Source organism: Phocoena sinus, chromosome 10 (genome assembly GCF_008692025.1).
Source record: "Phocoena sinus isolate mPhoSin1 chromosome 10, mPhoSin1.pri, whole genome shotgun sequence".
Taxonomy (NCBI): domain Eukaryota; kingdom Metazoa; phylum Chordata; class Mammalia; order Artiodactyla; family Phocoenidae; genus Phocoena; species Phocoena sinus.
Genome location: NC_045772.1, coordinates 73,554,897 through 73,578,826, shown reverse-complemented (window position 1 = coordinate 73,578,826; position 23,930 = coordinate 73,554,897). Strand labels below are relative to the sequence as shown.

Here is a 23,930-nt window from a genome sequence, read left to right as displayed (position 1 = left end):
GCAATAAAGGAACATGAATTCTAGCTGTTAAATCTAAAAACCATAAATGGATAGAAATGTTACTCAAACTTCTAACTTTATCACCTTGTTTCAACCCAAACACTGCTCTTAAATTATCCATTCTCAAGATATGTCCCATGTTTGTTAAGAATTTCAGACACAACACATACACATTAGCAAATCTAGTATTCATTATGAAGTTACCTAGAAAATCCTGTTTTACATGTGAATTAGGCTTTCACTAGGAATTAGTATAAGCCATAATGACTAATCTTACATAATGCATTCGTTTATTTTCTTCTGAAAAGTCAGATCTTATATTTCCTTGATGCTAAAATCTTATAAAACATTTCTTGCTGTCTTTTTTTCCTCTGTGCTTAGCTTAACACAATGCATGCCCTATAAGTGTCTCTGAGCCTTTAACTAAAAATTAACTTTTAAAATATGTCAAAATAAATTAGGATGTCTCATCTTCATTTTTTATTGTTTTCAGCACCGAGTCTTCTCCCAAAATTTTACATAGTTCATTGAGTCTCTGCTGCATTTTGGGAATTCCAGCTAGCTGAGATTCTAGCTTTTGTTTTTCTTCACTTAGTGTTAAACGAATAGCAGTGTCCAATTGTTCAAAGCGCCAACCTCCTTCACCATCAAACTGTAATAAATGAGTGTGGTATTTCCTGCATAATCAAAATGAAATAATATTATTAGCAATAATTACAAAAAGTCATTTTAGTTATAGATTTATCATTCTAATTGATATCCAAAGGCAAATTTTAAGTAAGGTGCCTATTTTACATTTGATTTTCAAGAATCCCTCAAGAGGTAAAATATTGTGAATTTTTCTACTCCAAAAGTCATTAGTCTAGCCTCTAGGAAGTTCTATTGCTTGTATTAAATTTATTTTATATTGTGAATATACATGAATTGCAAAGGAAGACATACTGTTGCATTTATTTATATTCATAGCCCAGTATGAATAAATATCAAAGCATACTTAGAATGGGAATAAGGAAAGGAAGCAGAGGGAAGAAAGTAAAAATTTAAAAGGCTATTAAAAAAATAACTAAGAAAAATAAAGGAAATACAATACCAATTCATTAGTACACTATCCTTTGGGAATGAGTTAGTCAACATAAGTAAAAATTTCTCAAAAATTAAAGTTTTAAAACATTAAAAAAAATGAACTGATAGAAATCTTCAGCTATCAATACTTCCATGCTTTCATATAATTTAATCTCTTTTCTCATGGCTCAAGTTCATAATTAGGAACTTCAGAGAGGTATAGAGATGACTTTATTGATGAGACAGAAGGCAGTTCACCTTCTCCTAAATGAAGGCTAAGGTCACCAATCTCTGGGAATTGTGGGGTGTGTGTAAAAAGGGTAATCTGGCAGAGCTGTCCTTGCACGGCTGAGCCACTGCATTTTGTCACTATGCTGAAGAGGCACATGTTCTTATGTGTCCTCAGTTGTTTCTCTTACAGTTTTTCTCACTTCTTGCCCTCTTTTAAGCTCTCATCAGTCATTATTTACTACGATCAGTGGGGGTATATCAAATAGCTTTTACCTCCATTTTTAAACTGAGATATGATTCATATACCATAAATTCACCCTTTTAAAATGTAAAATTCAATGATTTTTGGTGTATTTACAAGCTCATGCAACCATCAGCACTATCCAATTCCAGAATATTTTCTTCACCCCAAAAAGAAACCTCATACACATTAGCAGTCCCTCCCAATTTCTCTTCCTGCTCATCCCCTGCCAACCACCAATCTCCTTTATGTCTCTATGGATTTTTCTGTTCTGGACATTTCATATATATGGACTCATACAAAATGTGGCTTTTTGTGACTGACTTCTTCCACCCAACAAAATGATTTCAAAGTTCATCTAGTTGTAGTGTTAGTACTTCATTCATTTTTATGGCTGAATAATATTCCATTGTATACACATTTTATCCATTCACCAATTGACAGAAATTTGGGTTTCATCCCATTTTGTTTGGGTGGTTTCAACATGCTGTAAGATGGGGAAGCTAAACTAAGTTAAACTATGTCTAAAAGAGTAAATATCACTCTCAAGCTGAAGGCTGAAGTTCATATGTTTGATAACATATGACAGAGATTAATCTTTTCCATATGCCTTTGAGTAACTATCTTTAGGGTTTTAAGTTTTCCAAAAATTTGACCTCACAGTGGGTGGGACCTGACAAAAATTAAATTGAAAACAATGTATTCCTAAATCAAGGGAAAAAATTTAAATGTGACAAAAGTGCTCTTAAAATATGAGAGCTAAAACAAAAGTAATGGAAAAACAAAAGAAGGATGGTGATATAAGAGAAATAATAGTAAAAAAATCATTTTGTTTATTACATTCTCAACTTCTCTTGGGCTTTCCTAACCTTTGATCTACAACCAGGAGCAATTTTAGAACACAGTAGTTCAGATCTTGAGCAACTTCCATCTTCAATTTATATTGGAGGTTTGGCTCATCACTCTGGTCCTACAACATTATTTGGTTTTTACATGGGGGAAGAAACTGTATAGGTGTTTCATGACCTGATATTCAAAGGTGTGTTCTATATTATGGGCTAAAATAATATTTCAGAGTTTATCTTAGTCAGAGGAATTTAAAAGAAACTACTATTTTAACAGAGCCTCATTGGAAATAATCTGCAGACATTCTACACAAATAAGATAAACCACTGGATAGTGATAATTATAAAATTGTAATTCTATTCAAGAATCAGATAATTTAATAAGCTTCTATAATTTTTGACCTCTTCTGATACTGGTATTGATTTTCATCTTTACAATCAACAATTACCCATTTGTTGTTATGGAGGAAAATATAATATATATTTTTCCTCTTCTGAAATCTTTTCAGGTAAAATAAGAATTTCATGTAGGAAGAAAGGATAATCAGAAATAATAGATTTCTACAACCTAAAATGACTAAACTAGTTCATAAAGCAGAACTAATGTACTTTTCAGTTTACAGCAAAATATACTATGGGTAGCTGCAATTAAAAACAAGTTTTTCTTGTTACAAAGTATAAAATTAGATTTTATTATTTGTTTAAAAAATTGTCCACGACCTACCTATTTGAATGGACAAAGTCCAGAATACTGACAACACCAAATGTAAAGCTGTGGACCAATAGGAACTCTCTTTCATTGCTGGTGGTAATGAAAAATGATAGAGCTACTTTGGAAGAGAGTTTTGCAGTTTCTTACAAAACTAAACATACTCTTAACAGTATGATCCAGTAACTGAACGCCTTGATATTTACCCAAAGGACTTGAGAGAACTCATGTCCACACAAAAACCTGCATATGAATGTTTATAACAGCTTTATTTATAATTGCTAAAACTTGGAGGCAACCAAATGTCCTTCAGTGGGTGAATGGATAAACAAACTGTGACATCAAAACAGTGGAATATCATTCAGCACTAAAAAGAAATGAGCTAGCAAGCCATGAATAGACATGGAGGAAAATTAAATGACTATCATCACCAAGTTAAAGAAACCAATTTGGAAAGGCCACATACTGTATGGTTCCAGGTATATGACATTCTGGAAAAGGAAAAACTGTGGAAACATTAAAGATGAGTGGTTTCTAGGTGTTGTGGAGGGAGGGATAAATAAGCAGAGCACAGAGGATTTTTAGAGCAGTGAAAATATTCTATATAATACTATAATGATAGATACATGTAATTATAAATTTGTCCAAACCCACAGACTGCATAACACTAAGTGAACCCTAATGTAAATTATGGACTTTGGATGATAATGATGTGTCAGTATAGGTTCATCAATTGTAACAATTATACCACTCTGGTGGGGGATGTTGATAATGGGGGAGGTTATGCATGTTTGGGCAGAGTATAAGGCATATTTCTGTTCCTTTCAATTTTTTTGTGAACCTAAAACTAAAAAAAGTCTTAAAAACAACAATACCACCACCAACAACAAAAACCTCTTTGCTCTTAAATTAAGAAAAAAATGGCTGAATATGCTTCCAATGTCTCTTTAGGCTACTTGAATAGGAACTAAATGACAGGAAGGCATAATAAACCCATTGATAAAAGTCAGAAAAACACCAAGACTAAGAGCCAGAAAGGACTCAAGAGTTCATCTGGCCTGGTTCCACAGGCATATGTCATGACTGTCTTAAACCAGTTCCTGTTGGTTTTATGCAAGGGGAAATCAGAGCAATCACACTCATTGACATGGACTCTACCTCATCCTGGACTAGATCCAGACTGCCTCTGGGGAGACTGGCAAATCAGGGTCCTATCACTCCAGATGCTAATTAATTCTTTAACAACAGAGAGACAAACTACAAAATTCCGTAGAAAGGGTCACTTCATGAAATCCTCTATTTTCAGGTAAACTATCTGAGGAAAGAAAAATATGAATGTTTAAATAAAGTGTGAAATAGATTATTATCTTCTCTATAGAAGTAGAATTCAGTCAAAGAAGTTTGAACAATTAAAGCCTGATCTGCATGGAATGCTCAGCTTACTCACAATTTTAAAGTAAACATTTCTATAAGGTAAAGGGTCTGGAAAGGTTTCAAAGACCCAAAGGCTTTAACTCAAATAAAGCTTGCTACTTAGTCTAGGTTTGAAGTCGTGTATATAATAACAGATTTGGCATAAATGTGATCAGCCACATGCCAAAGAATGCTCTAGTCAGAGAGAGAGGAAGAATCCTTCCTGTCCCTTGGGAAATAGGAGGCCAAAGCATATAGAGTCCATTATATAGTTACTAACTTGTCAAAGGAAAAGATTTTGATTTATGAAATAGAAATGCAAATGTAGAGAGTAGAACTCAGTGTGAATGAAAAAGTGTTTTTATGATTTATGCATGAGATACATTTTGAGTTCCTTAAATACGTAGAGCAATATAGTAGAGTATAGGGAGTATGATCATAATAAATTACTTTTCTCATTTTTCTAGCTCTCAGTTTCTTCATCTGTATAATGGGAATAATTAGACTACCTGTACTCTATAGTGTTGTTATTAGGCTTAAATAAAATGAGCCTGGAATAGAATAGGTGCTGAATCGGCATTAGCAACTATTATTATGATGATGAATCAATAAAAAAGTAGGGGAATGATAAAAATGGTATCATAATTTTTTAAATAGGAAAAATACCATTAGGTTTTTTTTTCTCCTGCCCATTTTTGGATTGGGTTGTTTGTTTTTTTAATATTGAGCTGCATGAGCTGTTTATATATTTGGAGATTAATCCTTTGTCCATTGATTCGTTTGCAAATTTTTTCTCCCATTTTCAGGGTTGTCTTTTTGTCTTGTTTGTAGTTTCCTTTGGTTTACAAAAACTTTTACGTTTCATTAGGTCCCATTTGTTAATTTTTCTTTTTATTTCCATTACTCTAAGAGGTGGATCAAAAAAGATCTTGCTGTGATTTATGTCAAACAGTGTTCTTCCTATGTTTTCCTCTAAGAGTTTTACAGTGTCTGGTCTTACATTTAGGTCTCTAATCCATTTTGAGTTTATTTTTGTGTATGGTGTTAGGGAGTGTTCTAATTTCATTCTTTTACATGTAGCTGTCCAGTTTTCCCAGCACCACTTATTAAAGAGACAGTCTTTTCTCCATTGTATATCCCTGCCTCCTTTGCCATAGATTAGTTGACCATAGGTGGGTGGGTTTATCTCTGGGCTTTCTATCCTGTTCTATTGATCTATATTTCTGTTTTTCTGCCAGTACCATATTGTCTTGATTACTGTAGCTTTGAGGTATAACCTGAAGTCAGTGAGTCTGATTCCTACAGCTCTGTTTTTGACCCTCAAGACCGTTCTGGCCATTGTTAATTTGATAGGGATTGCATTGAATCTGTAGATTGCTATGGGTAGTAGAGTCATTTTCACAATATTGATACTTCCACTCCAAGAACATGGTATATCTCTCCATCTGTTTGTATAATCTTTAATTTCTTTACTCAGTGTCTTATAGTTTTCTGCATACAGGTCTTTTGTCTCCCTAGGTAGGTTTTTTTTTTTTTTTTTTTTTTTTTTTTTTTTTTTTTTTTTTTTTTTTTTAGCTTTTTTTTTTTTTTTTTTTTTTTTTTTGGACTTGAGAGAGCTTTTTAATGGAGCTTTTTTTTTTTTTTTTTTAATTAATTAATTTATTTTTGCTGGGTTGGGTCTTCGTTTCTGTGCGAGGGCTTTCTTTAGTCGTGGCAAGCGGGGGGCCACTCTTCATCACGGTGCGCAGGCCTCTCACTATCGCGGCCTTTCTTGTTGCGGAGCACAGGCTCCAGACGCGCAGGCTCAGTAGGTGTGGCTCACGGGCCCAGCCGCTCCGCGGCATGTGGGATCTTCCCGGACCGGGGCACGAACCCGTGTCCCCTGCATCGGCAGGCGGACTCTCAACCACTGCGCCACCAGGGAAGCCCCCTAGGTAGGTTTATTCTTAGGTCTTTTATTCTTTTTGTTACAATGGTAAATGGGAGTGTTTCCTTAATTTCTCTTTCAGATTTTTCATCATTAGTGTATAGGAATGCAAGAGATTTCTGTGCATTAATTTTGTATCCTGCTACTTTACCAAATTCATTGATTAGCTCTAGTAATTTTCTGATGGCATCTTTAGGATTCTCTATGTATAGTATCATGTCATCTGCAAACAGTGACAGTTTTACTTCTTCTTTTCCAATTTTTATTCCTTTTATTTCTTTTTCTTCTCTGATTGCTGTGGCTAGGACTTCCAAAACTATTTTGAAAAGTACTGGTGAGAGTGGACATCCTTGTCTTGTTCCTGATCTTAGAGGAAATGTTTTCAATTTTTCACCATTGAGAATGATGTTTGCTGTGGGTTTGTCATATATGGCCTTTATTATGTTGAGGTAGGTTCCCTCTATGTCCACCTTCTGGAGAGTTTTTATCATAAATGGGTGTTGAATTTTGTCAAAAACTTTTTCTGCATCTATTGAGATAATTATATTGTTTTTCTTCTTCAATTAGTTAATATGGTGTATCACATTGATTGATTTGCGTATATTGAAGAATCCTTGCATCCCTGGGATAAATCCCACTTGCTCATGGTGTATGATACTTTTAATGTGCTGTTGGATTCCGTTTGCTAGTATTTTTTTTTTTTTTAACATCTTTATTGGGGTATAATTGCTTTACAATGGTGTGTTAGTTTCTGCTTTATAACAAAGTGAATCAGCTATACATATACATATGCTCCCATGTGTCTTCCCTCTTGCATCTCCTTCCCTCCCACTCTCCCCATCCCACCCCTCCAGGCTGTCCCAAAGCCCCGAGCTAATATCCCTGTGCCTTGCGGCTGCTTCCCCCTAGCTATCTACCTTACTACGTTTGTTAGTGTGTATATGTCCATGACTCTCTCTCGCCCTGTCAAAATTCACCCTTCCCCCTCCCCATATCCTCAAGTCCGTTCTCCAGTAGGTCTGCGCCTCTATTCCTGTCTTATCCCTAGGTTCTTCATGACATTTTTTTCCCTTAAATTCCATATATATGTGTTAGCATACAGTATTTGTCTTTTTCTTTCTGACTTACTTCACTCTGTATGACAGACTCTAGGTCTATCCATCTCATTACAAATAACTCAATTTCATTTCTTTTTAAGGCTGAGTAATATTCCATTGTGTATATGTGACACATCTTCTTTATCCATTCGTCCGATGATGGGCGCTTAGGTTCTTTCCATCTCTGGGCTATTGTAAATAGAGCTGCAATGAACATTTTGGTACATGACTCTTTTTGAATTTTGGTTTTCTCAGGGTATATGCCCAGTAGTGGGATTGCTGGGTCATATGGTAATTCTATTTGTAGTTTTTTAAGGAACCTCCATACTGTTCTCCATAGTGGCTGAACCAATTCACATTCCCACCCGTTTGCTAGTATTTTGTTGAGGATTTTTGCATCTACATTCATCAGTGATATTGGTCTGTAATTTTCTTTTTTTGTAGTATCTTTATCTGGATTTAGTATCAGGGTGATGGTGGCCTCATAGAATGAGATTGGGAGTGTTCCTTCCTCTCAATTTTTTGGAAGAGTTTGAGAAGGATGGGTGTTAGCTCTTCTCTAAATGTTTGATAGAATTCACCTGTGACACCACCTGGTACTGGGCTTTTGTTTTTTGGAAGATTTTTAATCACAGTCTTAATTTCAGTGCTTGTGATCGGTCTGTTCATATTTTCTATTTCTTCCTTGTTCAGTCTTGGAAGGTTATACCTTTCTAAGGATTTGTCCATTTCTTCCAGGTTGCCCATTTTATTGGCATAGAGTTTCTTGTAGTAGTCTCTTGGGATGCTTTGTATTTCTGCAGTGTCAGTTGTAACTTCTTTTTCATTTCTAATTTTATTGATTTGAGTCCTCTCCCTCTTTTTCTTGATGAGTCTGGCTAATGGTTTATCAATTTTGTTTATCTTCTCAAAGAACTAGTTTTTAGTTTTATTGATTTTTGCTACTGTCTTCTTTGTTTCTATTTCATTTATTTCTGCTGTGATATTTATGATTTCTTTCCTTCTGCTAACTTTGGGGGTTTTTTTGTTCTTCTTTCTCTAGTTGCTTTAGGTGTAAGGTTAGGTTGTTTATTTGAGATGTTTGTTGTTTCTTGAGGTAGGATTGTATTGCTATAAACTTCCCTCTTAGAACTGCTTTTGCTGCATCCCATAGGTTTTGGATCATCATGTTTTCATTGTCATTTCACTCTAGGTATTTTATGATTTCCTCTTTGATTTCTTCAGTGATCTCTTGGTTATTTAGTAACATATTGTTTAGCCTCCATGTGTTTGTGTTTTTTACTTTTTTTCCCTGTAATTGATTTCTAATCTCATACAATTGTGGTCAGAAAAGATGCGTGATATGATTTCAATTTTCTTAAATTCACTGAGGCTTGATTTGTGACCCAAGATGTGATCTATTCTGGAGAATGTGCCATGTGCACTTGAGAAGAAAGTGTAATCTGCTGTTTTTGGTTGGAATGTCCTATAAATATCAATTAAATCTATCTGGTGTATTGTGTCATATAAAGCTTCTGTTTCCTTATTTATTTTCATTTTGGATGATCTATTCATTAGTGTAAGTGAGGTGTTAAAGTCCCTCAGTATTATTGTGTTACTGTCCATTTCCTCTTTTAGAGCTGTTAGCATTTGCCTTATGTATTGAGGTGCTCCTATGTTGGGTGCATATATATTTATAATTGTTATATCTTCTTCTTGGATTGACCCCTTGATAATTATGTAGTGTCCTTCCTTGTGTCTTGTAACGTTCTTTATTTTAAAGTCTATTTTATCTGATATGAGTATAGTTAGTCCAGCTTTCTTTTGATTTCCATTTGCATGGAATATCTTTTTCCATCCCCTCACTTTCAGTCTGTACATGTCCCTCAGTCTGAAGTGGGTCTCTTGTAGACAGCATATATATGGGTCTTGTTTTTGTATCCATTCAGCGAGCCTGTGTCTTTTGGTTGGAGCATTTAATCCATTAATGTTTAAGGTAATTATTGATATATAAGTTCCTATTACCATTTTCTTAATTGTTTTTGGTTGTTTTTGTAGGTCCTTTTCTTCTCTTGTGTTTCCCACTTAGAGAATTTCCTTTAGCATTTGTTGTAGAGCTGGTTTGGTGGTGTTGAATTCTCTTAGCTTTTGCTTGTCTGTAAAGCTTTTGATTTCTCCATCGAATCTGAATAAGATCCTTGCTGGGTAGAGTAATCTTGGTTGTAGGTTATTCCCTTTCATCACTTTAAATATGTCATGCCACTCCCTTCTGGCTTGTAGAGTTTCTGTTGAGAAATCAGCTGTTAAACTTATGGGAATTCCCCTGTATGTTATTTGTCGTTTTTCCCTTGCTGCTTTCAATACTTTTTCTTTGTCTTTAATTTTTGCCAATTTGATTACTATGTGTCTTGGAGTGTTTCTCATTGGGTTTATCCTGTATGGGACTCTCTCTACTTCCTGGACTTGGGTGGCCCTTTCCTTTCCCATGTTATAGAAGTTTTCGACTATAATCTCTTCAAATATTTTCTTGGGTCCTTTCACTCTCTCTTCTCCTACTGGGACCCCTATAATGCGAATATATTTGCATTTAATGTTGTCCCAGAGGTCTCTTAGGCTGTCTTCATTTCTTTTCATTCTTTTTTCTTTATTCTGTTCTGCAGCAGTGAATTCCACCATTCTGTCTTCCAGGTCACTTATCTGTTCTTCTGCCTCAGTTATTCTGCTATTGATTCCTTCTAGTGTATTTTTCATTTCAGTTATTGTACTGTTCATCTCTGTTTGTTTGTTCTTTAATTCTTCTAGGTCTTTGTTAAACATTTCTTGCATCTTCTCGATCTTTGCCTCCATTATTTTTCCGAGGTCCTGGATCATCTTCACTATCATTATTCTGAATTCTTTTTCTGTAAGGTTGCCTATCTCCACTTTATTTAGTTGTTTTTCTGGGGTTTTATCTTGTTCCTTCATCTGGTACATAGCTCTCTGCTTTTTCATCTTGTCTATCTGTCCGTGAACAGACAGGCTGCAGGATTGTAGTTCTTCTTGCTTCTGCTGTCTGCCCTCTGGTGGATGAGGCTATCTAAGAGGCTTGTGCAAGTTTTCTGATGGGAGGGCCCATTAGGTTTTATGAAATATTATTTATAAAACATTTTTGTTCATTTTTCCTTAAAACAAAGCAAAAACAACCATGCTTTATTTTCCTGTGCTTTCTCCAACTTAATCATTTGGAGGGATATCAAGTTGTGGTATTTCTTTTTCCTGGATATTTAAAAAAGAACTAAAAAGATGATGTAAATTATATAATATATTCTTTCCCAGTGTATGCTATGGAATAATGACTGTTTCAGTTTTAAAAAATCAGTGGATTTTTCTACTTCCTTTCAGAATTATTGGAATGTGATGATAATTTTCAAAAAATTCATTGTTTTAATGTTAGGTTTGGGGTACCTTTTGTTCTTCCATTACTTTTATTTTAACTCTCATATTTTAATAGCAGTATTTTCACATTTCAGTTTTTCCCTTGACATAGAAATACATTGTTTTCAATTCAATTTTGGTAAGGTCCCACCCATTGGGCAGTCAAATTTTTGGAAATCTTAAAAGCCTAAAGATAGTTACTCGGAAGTATACAGAAAAGATCACTAATCTCTGTCATATGTTATCAAATACATGAACTTCATCCTTTAGCTTGAGATTGATTTTACTCTTTTAGACATAGTTTAACGTTAAGAGAAATACAGGCAGAAAATAACTGAAATGTCTTATGCTCTATAGTAAAAACTTTGGCAAAGTTATTCTTTCAGAAATATAAAGAAAAATCATCTCTCATAAATGAGCATTGGAAACACTTACCAAAGAGAAGGCCTGTGTGTTATAGAAAGTAAGGAAATTCCAGCCCCTTTTGCAGCCTGAAATATCTTTCCTTCAACATCAATGCTGACAGCGCTGGTGCATTCATCCAGCAATGCATATTTTGGTCTTAAAAATAAGCACAAATACATTAAAATTTTTCATTTTGAATTATAAATCTTTCTTTGGGCAATATGAGCTGCAAGGTTAACAATTTTAAAGGAGCAAAAGAGAAAAATGACAATATTAATGGTGATAAATAATAAAGCAAAAAAGAAGTCATTACCCCTCTTCAGACTAGAATTTCATATTTTCTTAGATTTTACTTTTTAAATTAATTTTTATTGGAGTATAGTTGCTTTACAATGTTGTGTTAGTTTCTACTGTACAGCAAAGTCAATCAGCCATATGTATACATATATCCCCTCTTTTTTGGAACTCCTTCCCATTTAGGTCACTACAGAGCAATGAGCAGTTTCTTGAGCTATACAGTAGGTTCTCATTAGTTATCTATTTTATTATCAATAATGGATATATGTCAATCCCAATCTCCCAATTTATTCCATCCCCCTTTTCCCCCTTGGTGTCCATATATTTGTTCTCTACATCTCTTCTTAGATTTTAAAATAGATTTTTTGATACCTGCTTATAATACAATATGCTTTATTGCAGATGGGTGAATCGTGACTATGAGGCAGAGGAAAAATGAGACAGCTTACTGAATGCACTTTCCTGCAGCACGCAGGTTCATTCTTGGTGACAAGGTTCTGACTAATTAACACAGAAAATACATTACACATAGTAGCTAACTATCAAACAGGTCACAATCCTGTTGGCAAACATTTATTGAGAAGATAATTTTATCAACAATGTGAGTACCTAATCACAATTAATGGAATTTCATTGATCGAAGACCCTACGAAAGTAAGTATGCTTAATCTGACAAATTTAGAGTAGGCATTTAACCTAGTAACTTTGAGACCATTTTCTTAAGGAAAAAAATCAGTAAATATTTTTCTGATTATACTCAACAATTTTTTTTCTTAGCTCAATTTTTACTCTGGAAATGATTGTTTACTACTATCAGAGGCACCTATCATTTGCCACCATTTCCTCCTGATAACTCTCTCCCTTTCATTTTCACCCCTCAGCTCTTTATCTTTTTTCCCTTTCTCTGTTTTCTTTCAAGCCTGTCTGGGCTTATTTGGTACACAGTAGCATGACTTAGTTTTGTTAATGGGACCAAAGATCAACTCATGCCTGTCATTTATTGTTTATTTCAGGGTTGAAAATCAGTACAAAGTATTTACCAGGACAACTTCCTCTGAAGAAATTCTGATATTTTAGAATAAATGCCAGTGAAAGTCCAGGACCAGATGGCTTCACGGGAGAATTCTACCAAGCATACAAAGAAGAACTTACACTGATCCATCCCAAACTCTTCCAAAAAGTTGAAGAGGAGAGGACACTCCCAAAGACATTCTAACGAAACCACCATCACTGTGATACCAAAAGCAGACAAAGACACCACCAAAAAAACAAATTACAGGCCAACAACTTTGGTGAATATAGACACAAAAATTCTCAAAAAATTAGCAAGCCAAATCCAACAACACATTAAAAAGTTCATACACCACAACCACGTGGGATTCATCCCAAGTTCACAAGGATGGTTCAACATAAGCAAATCAATCAATGAAATACACCACATCAGCAAAAGAAAAGATAAAACCACATGATCATCTTGAAAAATGCAGAAAAAGCATTTGACAAAATTCAACATCCATTCATGATAAAATCACCACCACTATTATTCAACATAGTTTTGGAAGTCCCAGCCACAGCAATCAGAGAAGAGAAAGAAATAAAAGGAATAAAAATTGGAAAAGAAGAAGTAAAACTGTCACTGTTTGCAGATGACATGATACTATACATAGAGAATCCTAAAGCTGATACCAGAAAACTAGGAGTAATCAGTGAATTTGGTAAAATAGCAGGATACAAATGAATGCACAGAAATCTCTTGCATTCCTATACACTAATGATGAAAAATCTGAAAGAGAAATTAAGGAAACACTCCCATTTACCACTGTAACAAAAAGAATAAAAGACCTAAGAATAAACCTACCTAGGGAGACAAAAGACCTGTATGCAGAAAACTATAAGACACTGAGTAAAGAAATTAAAGATGATACAAACAGATGGAGAGATATACCGTGTTCTTGAAGTGGAAGAATCAATATTGTGAAAATGACTATACTACCTAAAGCAATCTACAGATTCAAGGCAATCCCTATCGAACTACCAATGGCATTTTTCACAGAACTAGAACAAAAAATTTCACAATTTGTATGGAAACACAAAAGACACCAAATAGCCAAAGCAATCTTGAGAAAGAAAAACGAAGCTGGAGGAATCAGGCTCCCTGACTTCAGACTATATTACAAAGCTACAGTAATCAAAACAGTATGGTACTGGCACAAAACTAGAACTATAGATCAATGGAACAGGATAGAAAGGCCAGAGATAAACCCATGCACATACGGTCAGCTTATCTTTGATAAAGGAGGCAAGAATATAAAATGGAGAAAAGACAGCCTCTTCAATAAGTGGTGCTGGGAAAACTGGAAAGCCAAATGTAAAAGAATGAAATTAGAACACTCCCTAACACCATACACAAAAATAAAATCAAAATGGATTAAAGACCTAAATGTAAGGCCAGACACTATAAAACTCTGAGAGGAAAACATAGGCAGAACACTCTATGCCATAAATCACAGCAAGATCCTTTTTGACTCACCACCTAGAGAAATGGAAAAAAAAAACAAAAATAAACAAATGGGACCTAATTAAACTTAAAAGCTGTTGCATAGAAAAGGAAACCATAAACATGACAAAAAGACAGCCCTCAGAATGGGAGAAAATATTTGCAAATGAAGCAACTGACAAAGTATTAATCTCCAAAATATACAAGCAGCTAATATAGCTCAATATCGAAAAAAAAAAACAACCCCATCCACAAATGGGCAGAAGACCTAAATAGACATTTCTCCAGAGAAGATATAAAGATTGCCAACAAACATATGAAAGAATGCTCACCATCACTAATCATTAGGGAAATGCAAAATCAAAATTACAATGATGTATCACCTTACACCAGTCAGAATGGTCATCATCAAAAAATCTACAAACAGTAAGTGCTGGAGAGGGTGTGTAGAAAAGGGAACCCTCTTGCACTGTTGGTGGGAATATAAATTGATACAGCCACTATGGAGAACAGTATGGAGTTCCTTAAAAAACTAAAAATAGAACTACCATACTACCCAGCAATCCTACTACTGGGCATACACCATGAGAAATCCATAATTCAAAAAGAGTCATGTACCACAATGTTCATTGCAGCACTATTTAGAATAGCCAAGACATGGAAGCAATCTAAGTGTCCATTGACAGATGAATGGTTAAAGAAGATGGGCACATATATACAATGGAATATTAGCCATAAAAAGAAATGAAATTGAGTTATATGTAGCAAGGTGGATGGACCTAGAGTCTGTCATACAGAGTGAAGTAGGTCAGAAAGAGAAAAACAAGTACCGTATGCTAACACATATATGGAATCTGAAAAAAAAAAAACGGTTCTGAGAAACCTAAGGGCAGGACAGGAATAAAGATGCCGATGTAGAGAATGGACTTGAGGACACAGGGACAGGGAAGGGTAGGCTGGGATGAAGTGCAAGAGTGGTATGGACATACATACACTACCAACTGTAAAATATATAGGTAGTGGGAAGCAGCTGCATAGCACAGGGAGATCAGCTCAGTGCTTTGTGTCCACCTAGAGGGGTGGGATAGGGAAGGTGGAAGGAGACGCAAGAGGGAGGGGATATCGGGATATATGTATACATATAACTGATTCACTTTGTTATACAGCAGAAACTAGCACAACATTGTAAAGAATTATACTCCAATAAAGTTGTTAAAAAAAAGGAAAAAGTACCCCCAAAAAATAAAAATAGTAATCCTTTAAAAAAAATTAAAATCCTCTCAAAAAGAGTATACAACTTTGATACTTAATACTCCTTGCAAAAGTTCTCCATTTTAGCTAGCTCAAGTGTTCCACATTACAACTCAAATCTTGTTATTAACCCTTTGAGAATGAGGGGAGGCACTTTCTCATTATTATACTTTTCCTTCACTCGATTTTTTAAAAATTTTACTTAAAAAATTTATTTATTTTATTTATCTATTTTTGGGTGCATTGGGTCTTTGTTGCTATGTGTGGGCTTTCTCATTGCGGTGGCTTCTCTTGTTGTGGAGCATGGGCTCTAGGCGTGCAGGATTCAGTAGTTGTGGCAGGTGGGCTCAGTAGCTGTGGCTTGCAGGCTCTAGAGGGCAGGCTCAGTAGTTGTAGTGCACGGGCTCAGTTGCTCCACTTCATGTGGGATCTTCCCACACCAGGGCTCAAACCCGTGTCCCCTGCATTGGCAGGTGGATTCTTAACCACTGTGCCACCAGGGAAGTCCTATTTTTACTTTTTATTGAACTATAGTTGATTTACTATGTTGTGTTGATCATTGCTGTACAGCAAAGTGATTCAGATACACACACACACACACAAACTTTTTTTTTCCCCCTCAGCCACGCTGTGTGGCATGTGGGATCTTAGTTCCTTGACCAGGGATCGAACCCGTACCCCCTGCATTGGAAGCATGGAGGCTTAACCACTGGACTGCCAGGGAAGTCCCTATACATTTTTTTTTTTTTTTTTTGCGGTACGCGGGCCTCTCACTGTTGTGGCCTCTCCCGTTGCAGAGCACAGGATCCAGACGTGCAGGCCCAGCAGCCATGGTTCACGGGCCCAGCCGCTCCATGGCATGTGGGATCTTCCCGGACCAGGGCACGAACCCACATCCCCTGCATTGGCAGGCGGATTCTTAACCACTGCACCACCAGGGAAGCCCCTATACATTCTTTTTTGATATTCTTTTTCATTATGGTTTATCACAGGATATTGAATATAGTTCTCTGTGCTATATAGTAGGACCTTGTTGTTTATCCATTCTATATATAAAGCTTACATCTGCTAATCCCAACTTCTTACTCCATCCCTCCCCCAGCCCCTCCCCCTTGGCAACTACCAGTTTGTTCTTTCTGTCTGTGAGTCTGTTTCCATTTCATAGAGGAGTTAATTTGTGTGATATTTTAGATTTCACATATAAATGACATCATATGGTATTTGTCTTTCTCTTTCTGACTTACTTCCCTTAGTATGATAATCTCTAGTTGCATCCATGTTGCTGCAAATGGCATTATTTCATTCTTTTTTATGCCTGAGTAGTATTCCACTGTATATATGTACCACATCTTCTTTATCCATTCATCTGTTGATGGACATTTAGGTTGTTTCCATGTCTTGGCTATTGTGTATAGTGCTGCTATCAACACAGGGGTTCATGTATCTTTTTGAATTATAGTTTTGTCCAGATATATGCCCAGGAGTGGGATTGCTGAATCATATGGTAATTCTATCTTTAGTTTTCTGAGGAAGCTCCATACTGTTTTCCACAGTGGCTGCACCAACTTACATTCTCACCAAAAGTGCAGGTCCTTCACTGGATTTAGCATTTCTATTTCATTTTATTTTTTTCTCAATAAATTCTGCTTTTCAACTTACTTATCTCCCCTCATCTTTCTGTGGAGCACTAAATTCTTTCCACTGTTATAACTTTATTTTTATTCAGTATCACATTATATCCAAAATATTTTAGATACAAAAGTTTCAAGTACTTATTTTAAGTTATAGGTACTTAAAATCTATTTAGATTAGCATCTTTTATTAATGCCTGTTGTTTTTTCTTACAGAGCTTATCTTATTAACACACTGACACAGTGAGAAATTTATGGTCATACCTTACATTCCATCATATTATATTTCACCAAGTATGCTGGGGATCATATTAGTGAGTATTTATAGATGAGGCTCAAACAGATTCAGGGTAACAGCTAGTCATAAACGTCACACTGTAAAGTTTACTCTTGAATCTCACCAAATCATCTCAAAATGGTCATTCCAAAATGCACTTCACTAAAAATTCTGAGTTCACAAATTTTGGTTCATACTTCTTTAGCTTGCCATATTCTTGAACTAACTGTGTCATTATTACAAATACCATGTTATTACACAATATTTTTTCATTAATAAAATCCAGGTATAACACAAAAATAATGCATATTTGTATGATTTAATTTATATGAAGTTGTAGAACAGGAGAAGTAATTTATGAGGATAGAAATCAGAACAGAAATTGTCTATTGAGAGATTTGACTGGAAAGGGGCATGAGAGACTTTCTATGGTGATGGAAACATTCTTTATGTTAATTGGGTAGCAACCAACTTTTGTATACCAAAATAGAGAAAAAACTATACCCAAATTTTATGTGTTACAGGTAGTGAGACAACAGATTTTTTCTTATTTTTACTTATCATATTTTCTACTTTTATAAAATAAACATATAATTATATTTAATAAAGTTGTTTAAATTATTTTTTTAATGATAAATATTTTATGTTGTATTCTTACCAAAAAGGCTGAACCTAAATATAATCAAGCTTTTAGCTCTAATTTCCAGTTTACAAGACAAATAGGAGATTGAGGAAAGAGGTAAAGGGATCTCATGAGGAAGGAATCAGATCAATCTAGAAAGGACAACATTCTTACAGGACAACTGACCCAGTTTCTTTAACAAGTCAATGGCATAAAAGATGGGGGAAGGGGACAGAGGCAGGGAGAAGAGACTCTTTAAATTAAAAAATAATTAAAAGATATATAACAACAAAATTCAGTATATAAAATTTGCTTGGATCTTGGTTTGAACAGACCAAGTATAAAAAGATATTTTTGAGACAATCAGGGAAAATGAATATGAACCAGGTATTAAATGATTTTAAATGATTATTATCAAATTTTTAGTTATGATTATGATATATTATGTAAGAAAATAACCTAATATTTCAGAGATTGATGCCAAAGTACTTAATGAAAAAATTCCATGATTTTGGATTTGCTTTAAAATGCTTCATAAATAAAAAGTAGATAAATCAAGTGCTGTATTAAATCAGTGTGATGAGAATATGGGGTTCATCTTACAATTTTCTCTTCTTTGATGAAGTTGTAATGGTTTTTCCATAATAAAAGATTTTTAAAAAATTGGTAGCCAACTTGTTGCTAAGTGTTTAATGAGGCTTACTTGATAATTTTTTTGTGTGTGGTTTTTATCAGCTTTTAAATGTTCCCTATGAAGATATTATTGTTTCCACTGCAGCTTCTTCAAGAGTATGGCATATGCCCCAGCTTATGGTCTATTCAGGCATTCATGTACATAACTCTTGGGCTTTTTTGCTCAAGATATAAGTATTAAAAGTGAGTAACAACTCAGGTTTTCATTGCCAGAGGCCTAATGTAAAAAAAAAAGGGGGGGGGGGAATTTATTTTTCACAGAAGAATAGGACAAAAAAGAGGAATAAATCAGAATAGCTTTAATACTTCTTTTCAATGTCTTATGTTTGGTATCTTGAATTCAAAAGGCTATGAAAAAAAAAAAACAAAAAAACCCCAAAAGGCTATGAAGCTGGTTGCAAATAGAAAAGTTTTATCAAGAGAAATTTTTTCCTGCACCTCTTTATTTCTGAGTCCATGAAGACTTAGGCTGGCTGGTTCCTTTTCCCATTGGATATGCCTCTGATTTTCAAGGAGGAGAGCACTACTAAGTTTTATAGGCTACTGAGTGGTTAGAAAGTTAATTTAGTTTGAATTTAATAGAGAAGTATTACTGAATGTCTACCTCCTGTGTTCACAACAGTATAACAGTGGTTATGTATTCTTCACATTTTAAAATTAGTAATAATCCTACTTTCAAACTTAGGACATATAAAAATTTCATTTTGTCATCTAACATTACTCAACAAAAAATTTTTTTTAAATACTTGGAGATTTCTGTCACATTAAAAAAATAACCTAGGAAATTAAAAAACTGTAAATTCTAAGCACTAGTTTTTCAGAAAAATATTTTCAGACTAAAGATGAGGGCACGGAATCCTATCCAAACATTTTTTGGTTACAACAATGGAATAGTCATTACTTGAATATAATATACTTACCTATGATAAAACATGCGAGCCATGCCCATTCTTTGCTTTTCCCCTCCTGACAGGACATCTTTCCAGTCCATAACAGCATCCCATCCTTTAAAATATATATAAGTATATATTTTATAAAGCATCTTTTAACTAAAGAGAGCATCTTTTACAGTTTTTATCTAGACAAGTGATTCCTGGAAAGTTTAAGTTATTAACACAAAGAACCTGATATTTCTCAGAAATGCTTGGATAAGCTAGAGAGCCTTATTTTTAAGCATTTTAATTTAGATTTGATATTTTTTACTAGTAATAATTACTTACATTGACAAAACGTCTTCTAAGAATTCCAAATACTGACACTTTGAAAATGTGTTTGTTTCTGAATATCTCCAAAGAGTTGATAGACTTATTTTGGAGGGTGGTGGGAGAAAAGATCAACAGATTTGCATAGGCTTACTGCAAAGTCTACAAAGGGTATGACAGGAGCTAACTTAAATGGTTTCCATCTGACTGGCACTGTATATGAGTTTTCTCATTATATATTTCACAACCTTATTAGGTAGCTATTATTAGTTTTATTTTATAGGTCGATAAGCTGAAATTCATGGAGAAGTTGATATATCAAATTTTACACAGCTATATATTAGAGCTAGGATTTATATGCAGGTCTATTTATATGCAGGAGTTTCTGTTGGCTATTTATTCAAAAAGCAAGCCTTCTATTTTTTAAAAAAATAGGTTAGATCAATACATACTGATATAGAAATGTACCTAGAATATTTTTTATATGGAAAACCGAATTGCAGAATTGTGTGTGTGTTTGTATACAGTTGACCCTTGAACAACACAGATTGAACTGTGAAATACTTATACAGGTATTTTTTTCAATAGTAAATACTACAGTACTATACAATTTGCAGTTGGTTTAATCCACAAATGCAGAATGGCAGATATGGAGGAAACTTGGTTAGAGACAGCCTACTATAAGTTATATGCAGATTTTTCGATTACCTGCTAAAACTTTTGAGTTTAGTGGAACAAAGGACATGATTTATATAAATATGTAAAATTAAAGTTTCCTTTGACTCAAATACTTTTCTCTTTTGCCTTCTCAGTTGGCAGGGGGAAAATTTTTTAAGCCCAGAACACTTATCTACTGTATAGCAATCTGAATCTATTTTTCAAATCCTCACTTATGTTTCATAAATGCTATACAATGAAGTCATAGAGAAAATTTTCTTTCTACGATTTTCACTAGAAGAACACATATACATATATAAATTATGATTGCATTTCTGTAAATAAATACACAACCTCTCTGGGAATAGAATTATGAGACTTTTACTTTCTAAGCTATACATTTTTATAATATTTGAAAATTTTATTATTTTAAAATTATTTTTATGGTCTTTCTTAATTTTGTAATAAGAAAAAAATGTTACTTAGAAACAAAACCATGGGGCCTATTAGGAAGACAACCATAGCAAGTATTTTTCTGAAGTGGGAATATCATAAAATGGAGCAGACTAGGCAAAGCCTGATTTTCAAAGAGGAAAATGACTGTCAAAACTTCACACACACACACACACACACACACACACACATGACATTTCCAAATCCCAGAGTATTCAAGGCTTAATTTTTCCATTTGGGAAAAATCCAGGCTCTTTGCTTTCTTTATTCTTCCTCAGCTGAATTTTCATCTTTAATAAAATTTCTAAATAAACTTGGTCAAAGGGAAAGAAAATAAGAAGTAGAGTTTCATTGTTTCTTGTGCCCTGGATTGAAAATAAGACTTTCCTTGTTTCCCAATGATACTCCCCAGTAGGGACCAATGTTCATTCTTGAGCAAACTTCCAGGAATTTTCTATCTATTTAAAACCATAATTTTATATTAGGAAAAAAAATCTCTAAATGCCATGTGGTTCAAAGTTCTTGCTTCTAGTGAAAACTGTTGAAATAAAATTTTCTCTATGACTTAACTTTATAGCATTTATGAAACATAAGTGAGGATTTGACAAATAGGTTCAGATTGCTACACAGTGGAGAAAAATTCTGGGCTTAAAAAAATTTCCCCCCTCAACTGAGAATGCACAAGACAAAAGTATTTGGGTCAAAGGAAGCTTTAATTTTATGTATTTTAAATAAATCATGTCCTTTGTTCCACTAAACCCAAAAGTTTTAGTAGGCAATGTTTCATGATCAGAGAACATATAAATCAAAACTCTAAGTCATAATATCATCTTTGATGTTGAAATGGTGAGAATAAGTCAGCTAAGAAGTGAACAGTATTCCTGCTTCCTAAAGATGAACAAACTGCTTTAGTTCACGTCTATTCGTTAACACTTCTACTCCTTTCTATTTTGTAATATCTTTGATGGAAAAAAACATAGTTTTAAAATCCATCTTTTACTAAAGCAAAGAATATCTCTAAGCAAAGTGTTAGCTAATCTTACTAGAACTTCAGCAGGCTTCTTCCAGAGTAAGTGATGTCCTTGCAAATTTAAATGCTTTCCTGCTTTACTTTAAAACACGTTTCATCTTTTAAGGACTAGGCAAGTAAAGTGGGTTTACTTAGCATTTGTTTTTTTATGTGTAAGGATATAGCGAGTCTTTTTAGCATCTAAGAACCTAAGATAGCATAGCGCAGTGGCATAGCCTAATATAGAATATTGACTTTCACGTCTCATCGGTGTTTGAATCCCTGTGCCACCACTTGCTGAGGGCCCTGGGGAAACTACTAAACTTCTGAATTTCATCTGTAAAAGGGAGTTGGTAAAACCCACACCATGAGACAGTCACAAATATTAAACAGGATGACACTGTAAATTGCTTAATATGTTATATTCTGCAGAGTAAGTACTCAATAAACCATAACAATTACTATTACATTATTAAGGTTGGAAAATTCTTAAAAACAGTTCCAGAATTTCTTTTGACTTCTAAAAGGATAGAATATCTCATGTTTACTATAAATTTCTATTCAGATTGTTCGATTTCAAACTTACCCAAAATAACTTACCCAAAATTAACAGGTAGTTGTTATTCAGCCACAGTGTTTTAAAACTGGGGAAAAGTTGACCATATGAAACAAAAAGACAACCTGCTTTCCATATTTACAGCACTTATGAATTATGATATTATAAACACAATAAAATAAATAGAATAATGCCTCTTTTGCCTAACTTATTTGCTTATTGTAAGGATCAATAAAATAATACATGTGAACTTTCTATATAAAATATCAAGTACCATCACACAAAGAAAAAATATCATGGTATCAATATCAACTAGTTCTATTACCTTTAGCAACTGATTCTTGCACATTTACTATGTGCCACTGTTCTAAATACTTTACATACAGTCTAACTTAATCTTCACAGAATCTTTATAAGGTAGATATTTATCCCCACTTTACAGGTGAGGATACAGAGAACAGAGCTATTTAAGATTTTTTTTCAACATTGTTATTAGAGTATAATTGCTTTACAATGTGTTAGTTTCTGCTGTATAAGAAAGTGAATCAGCTATACGTATACATGCATCTCCATATCTCCTCCCTCTTGCGTCTCCCTCCCAGCCTCCCAATCCCACCCCTCTAGGTGGACAAAAAGCAGTGAGCTGATCTCACTGGGCTATGTGGCTACTTCCCACTAGCTATCTATTTTACATTTGGTAGTGTATATATGTCCCTGCTACTCTCTAACTTCATTCCCAGCTTACTCTTCCCCCTCCCTGTGGCCTCAAGTCCATTCTCTACGTCTGTGTCTTTATTCCTGTCTGGCCCCTAGGTTCTTCAGAACCAATTTTTTTTTTTTTTTTTTTGGATTCCATATATATGTGTTAGCATTCGGTATTTGTTTTTCTCTTTCTGACTTACTTCACTATGTATGACAGTTTCTAGGTCTATCCACCTCACTACAAATAACTGTTTCGTTTCTTTTTATGGCTGAGTAATATTCCATTGTATATATGTGCCACATCTTAATCCATTCATCTGTCAATGGACACTTAGGTTGCTTCCCTGTCCTGGCTGTTGTAAATAGTGATGCAATGAACATTGTGGTACATGACTCTTTTTAAATTATGGCTTTCTCAGGGTGTATGCCCAGTAGTGGGATTGCTGGGTCATATGGTAGTTCTATTTGTAGATTTTAAAGGAACTTGCACACTGTTCTCCATAGTGGCTGTAACAAGTTACATTCCCACCAACAGTGCAAGAGGGTTCCCTTTTCTCCACACCCTCTCCAGCATTTACTGTTTATAGGTATTTTGATGATGGCCATTCTGACCAGTGTGAGGTGACACCTCATTGTGGTTCTGATTTGCATTTCTCTAATGATTAGTGATGTTGAGCATCTATTCATGTGTTTGTTGGTAAACTGTATGTCTTCTTTGGAGAAATGTCTATTTGGGTATTCTGTCCATTTTTGGATTGGG

General features: G+C 34.5%; 1 protein-coding gene across 2 annotated transcripts in view; it reads right to left on the bottom strand.

The window, feature by feature from the left end:
• Positions 1-255: 255 nt before the first annotated feature.
• The window catches only part of ABCD2 (ATP binding cassette subfamily D member 2), a 77,740-nt gene continuing 54,065 nt past the window's right edge, over positions 256-23,930 (bottom strand). For both annotated transcript variants that reach the window (XM_032646251.1, XM_032646252.1), the window contains exons 8-10: positions 19,512-19,596; positions 11,354-11,479; positions 256-677 (exon numbers count right to left, since the gene is read on the bottom strand). In XM_032646251.1, coding sequence (XP_032502142.1) covers positions 458-677; positions 11,354-11,479; positions 19,512-19,596 — 431 coding nt within the window. In that variant the 3' untranslated portion in view covers positions 256-457. The remainder of the gene's footprint in view (positions 678-11,353; positions 11,480-19,511; positions 19,597-23,930) is intronic.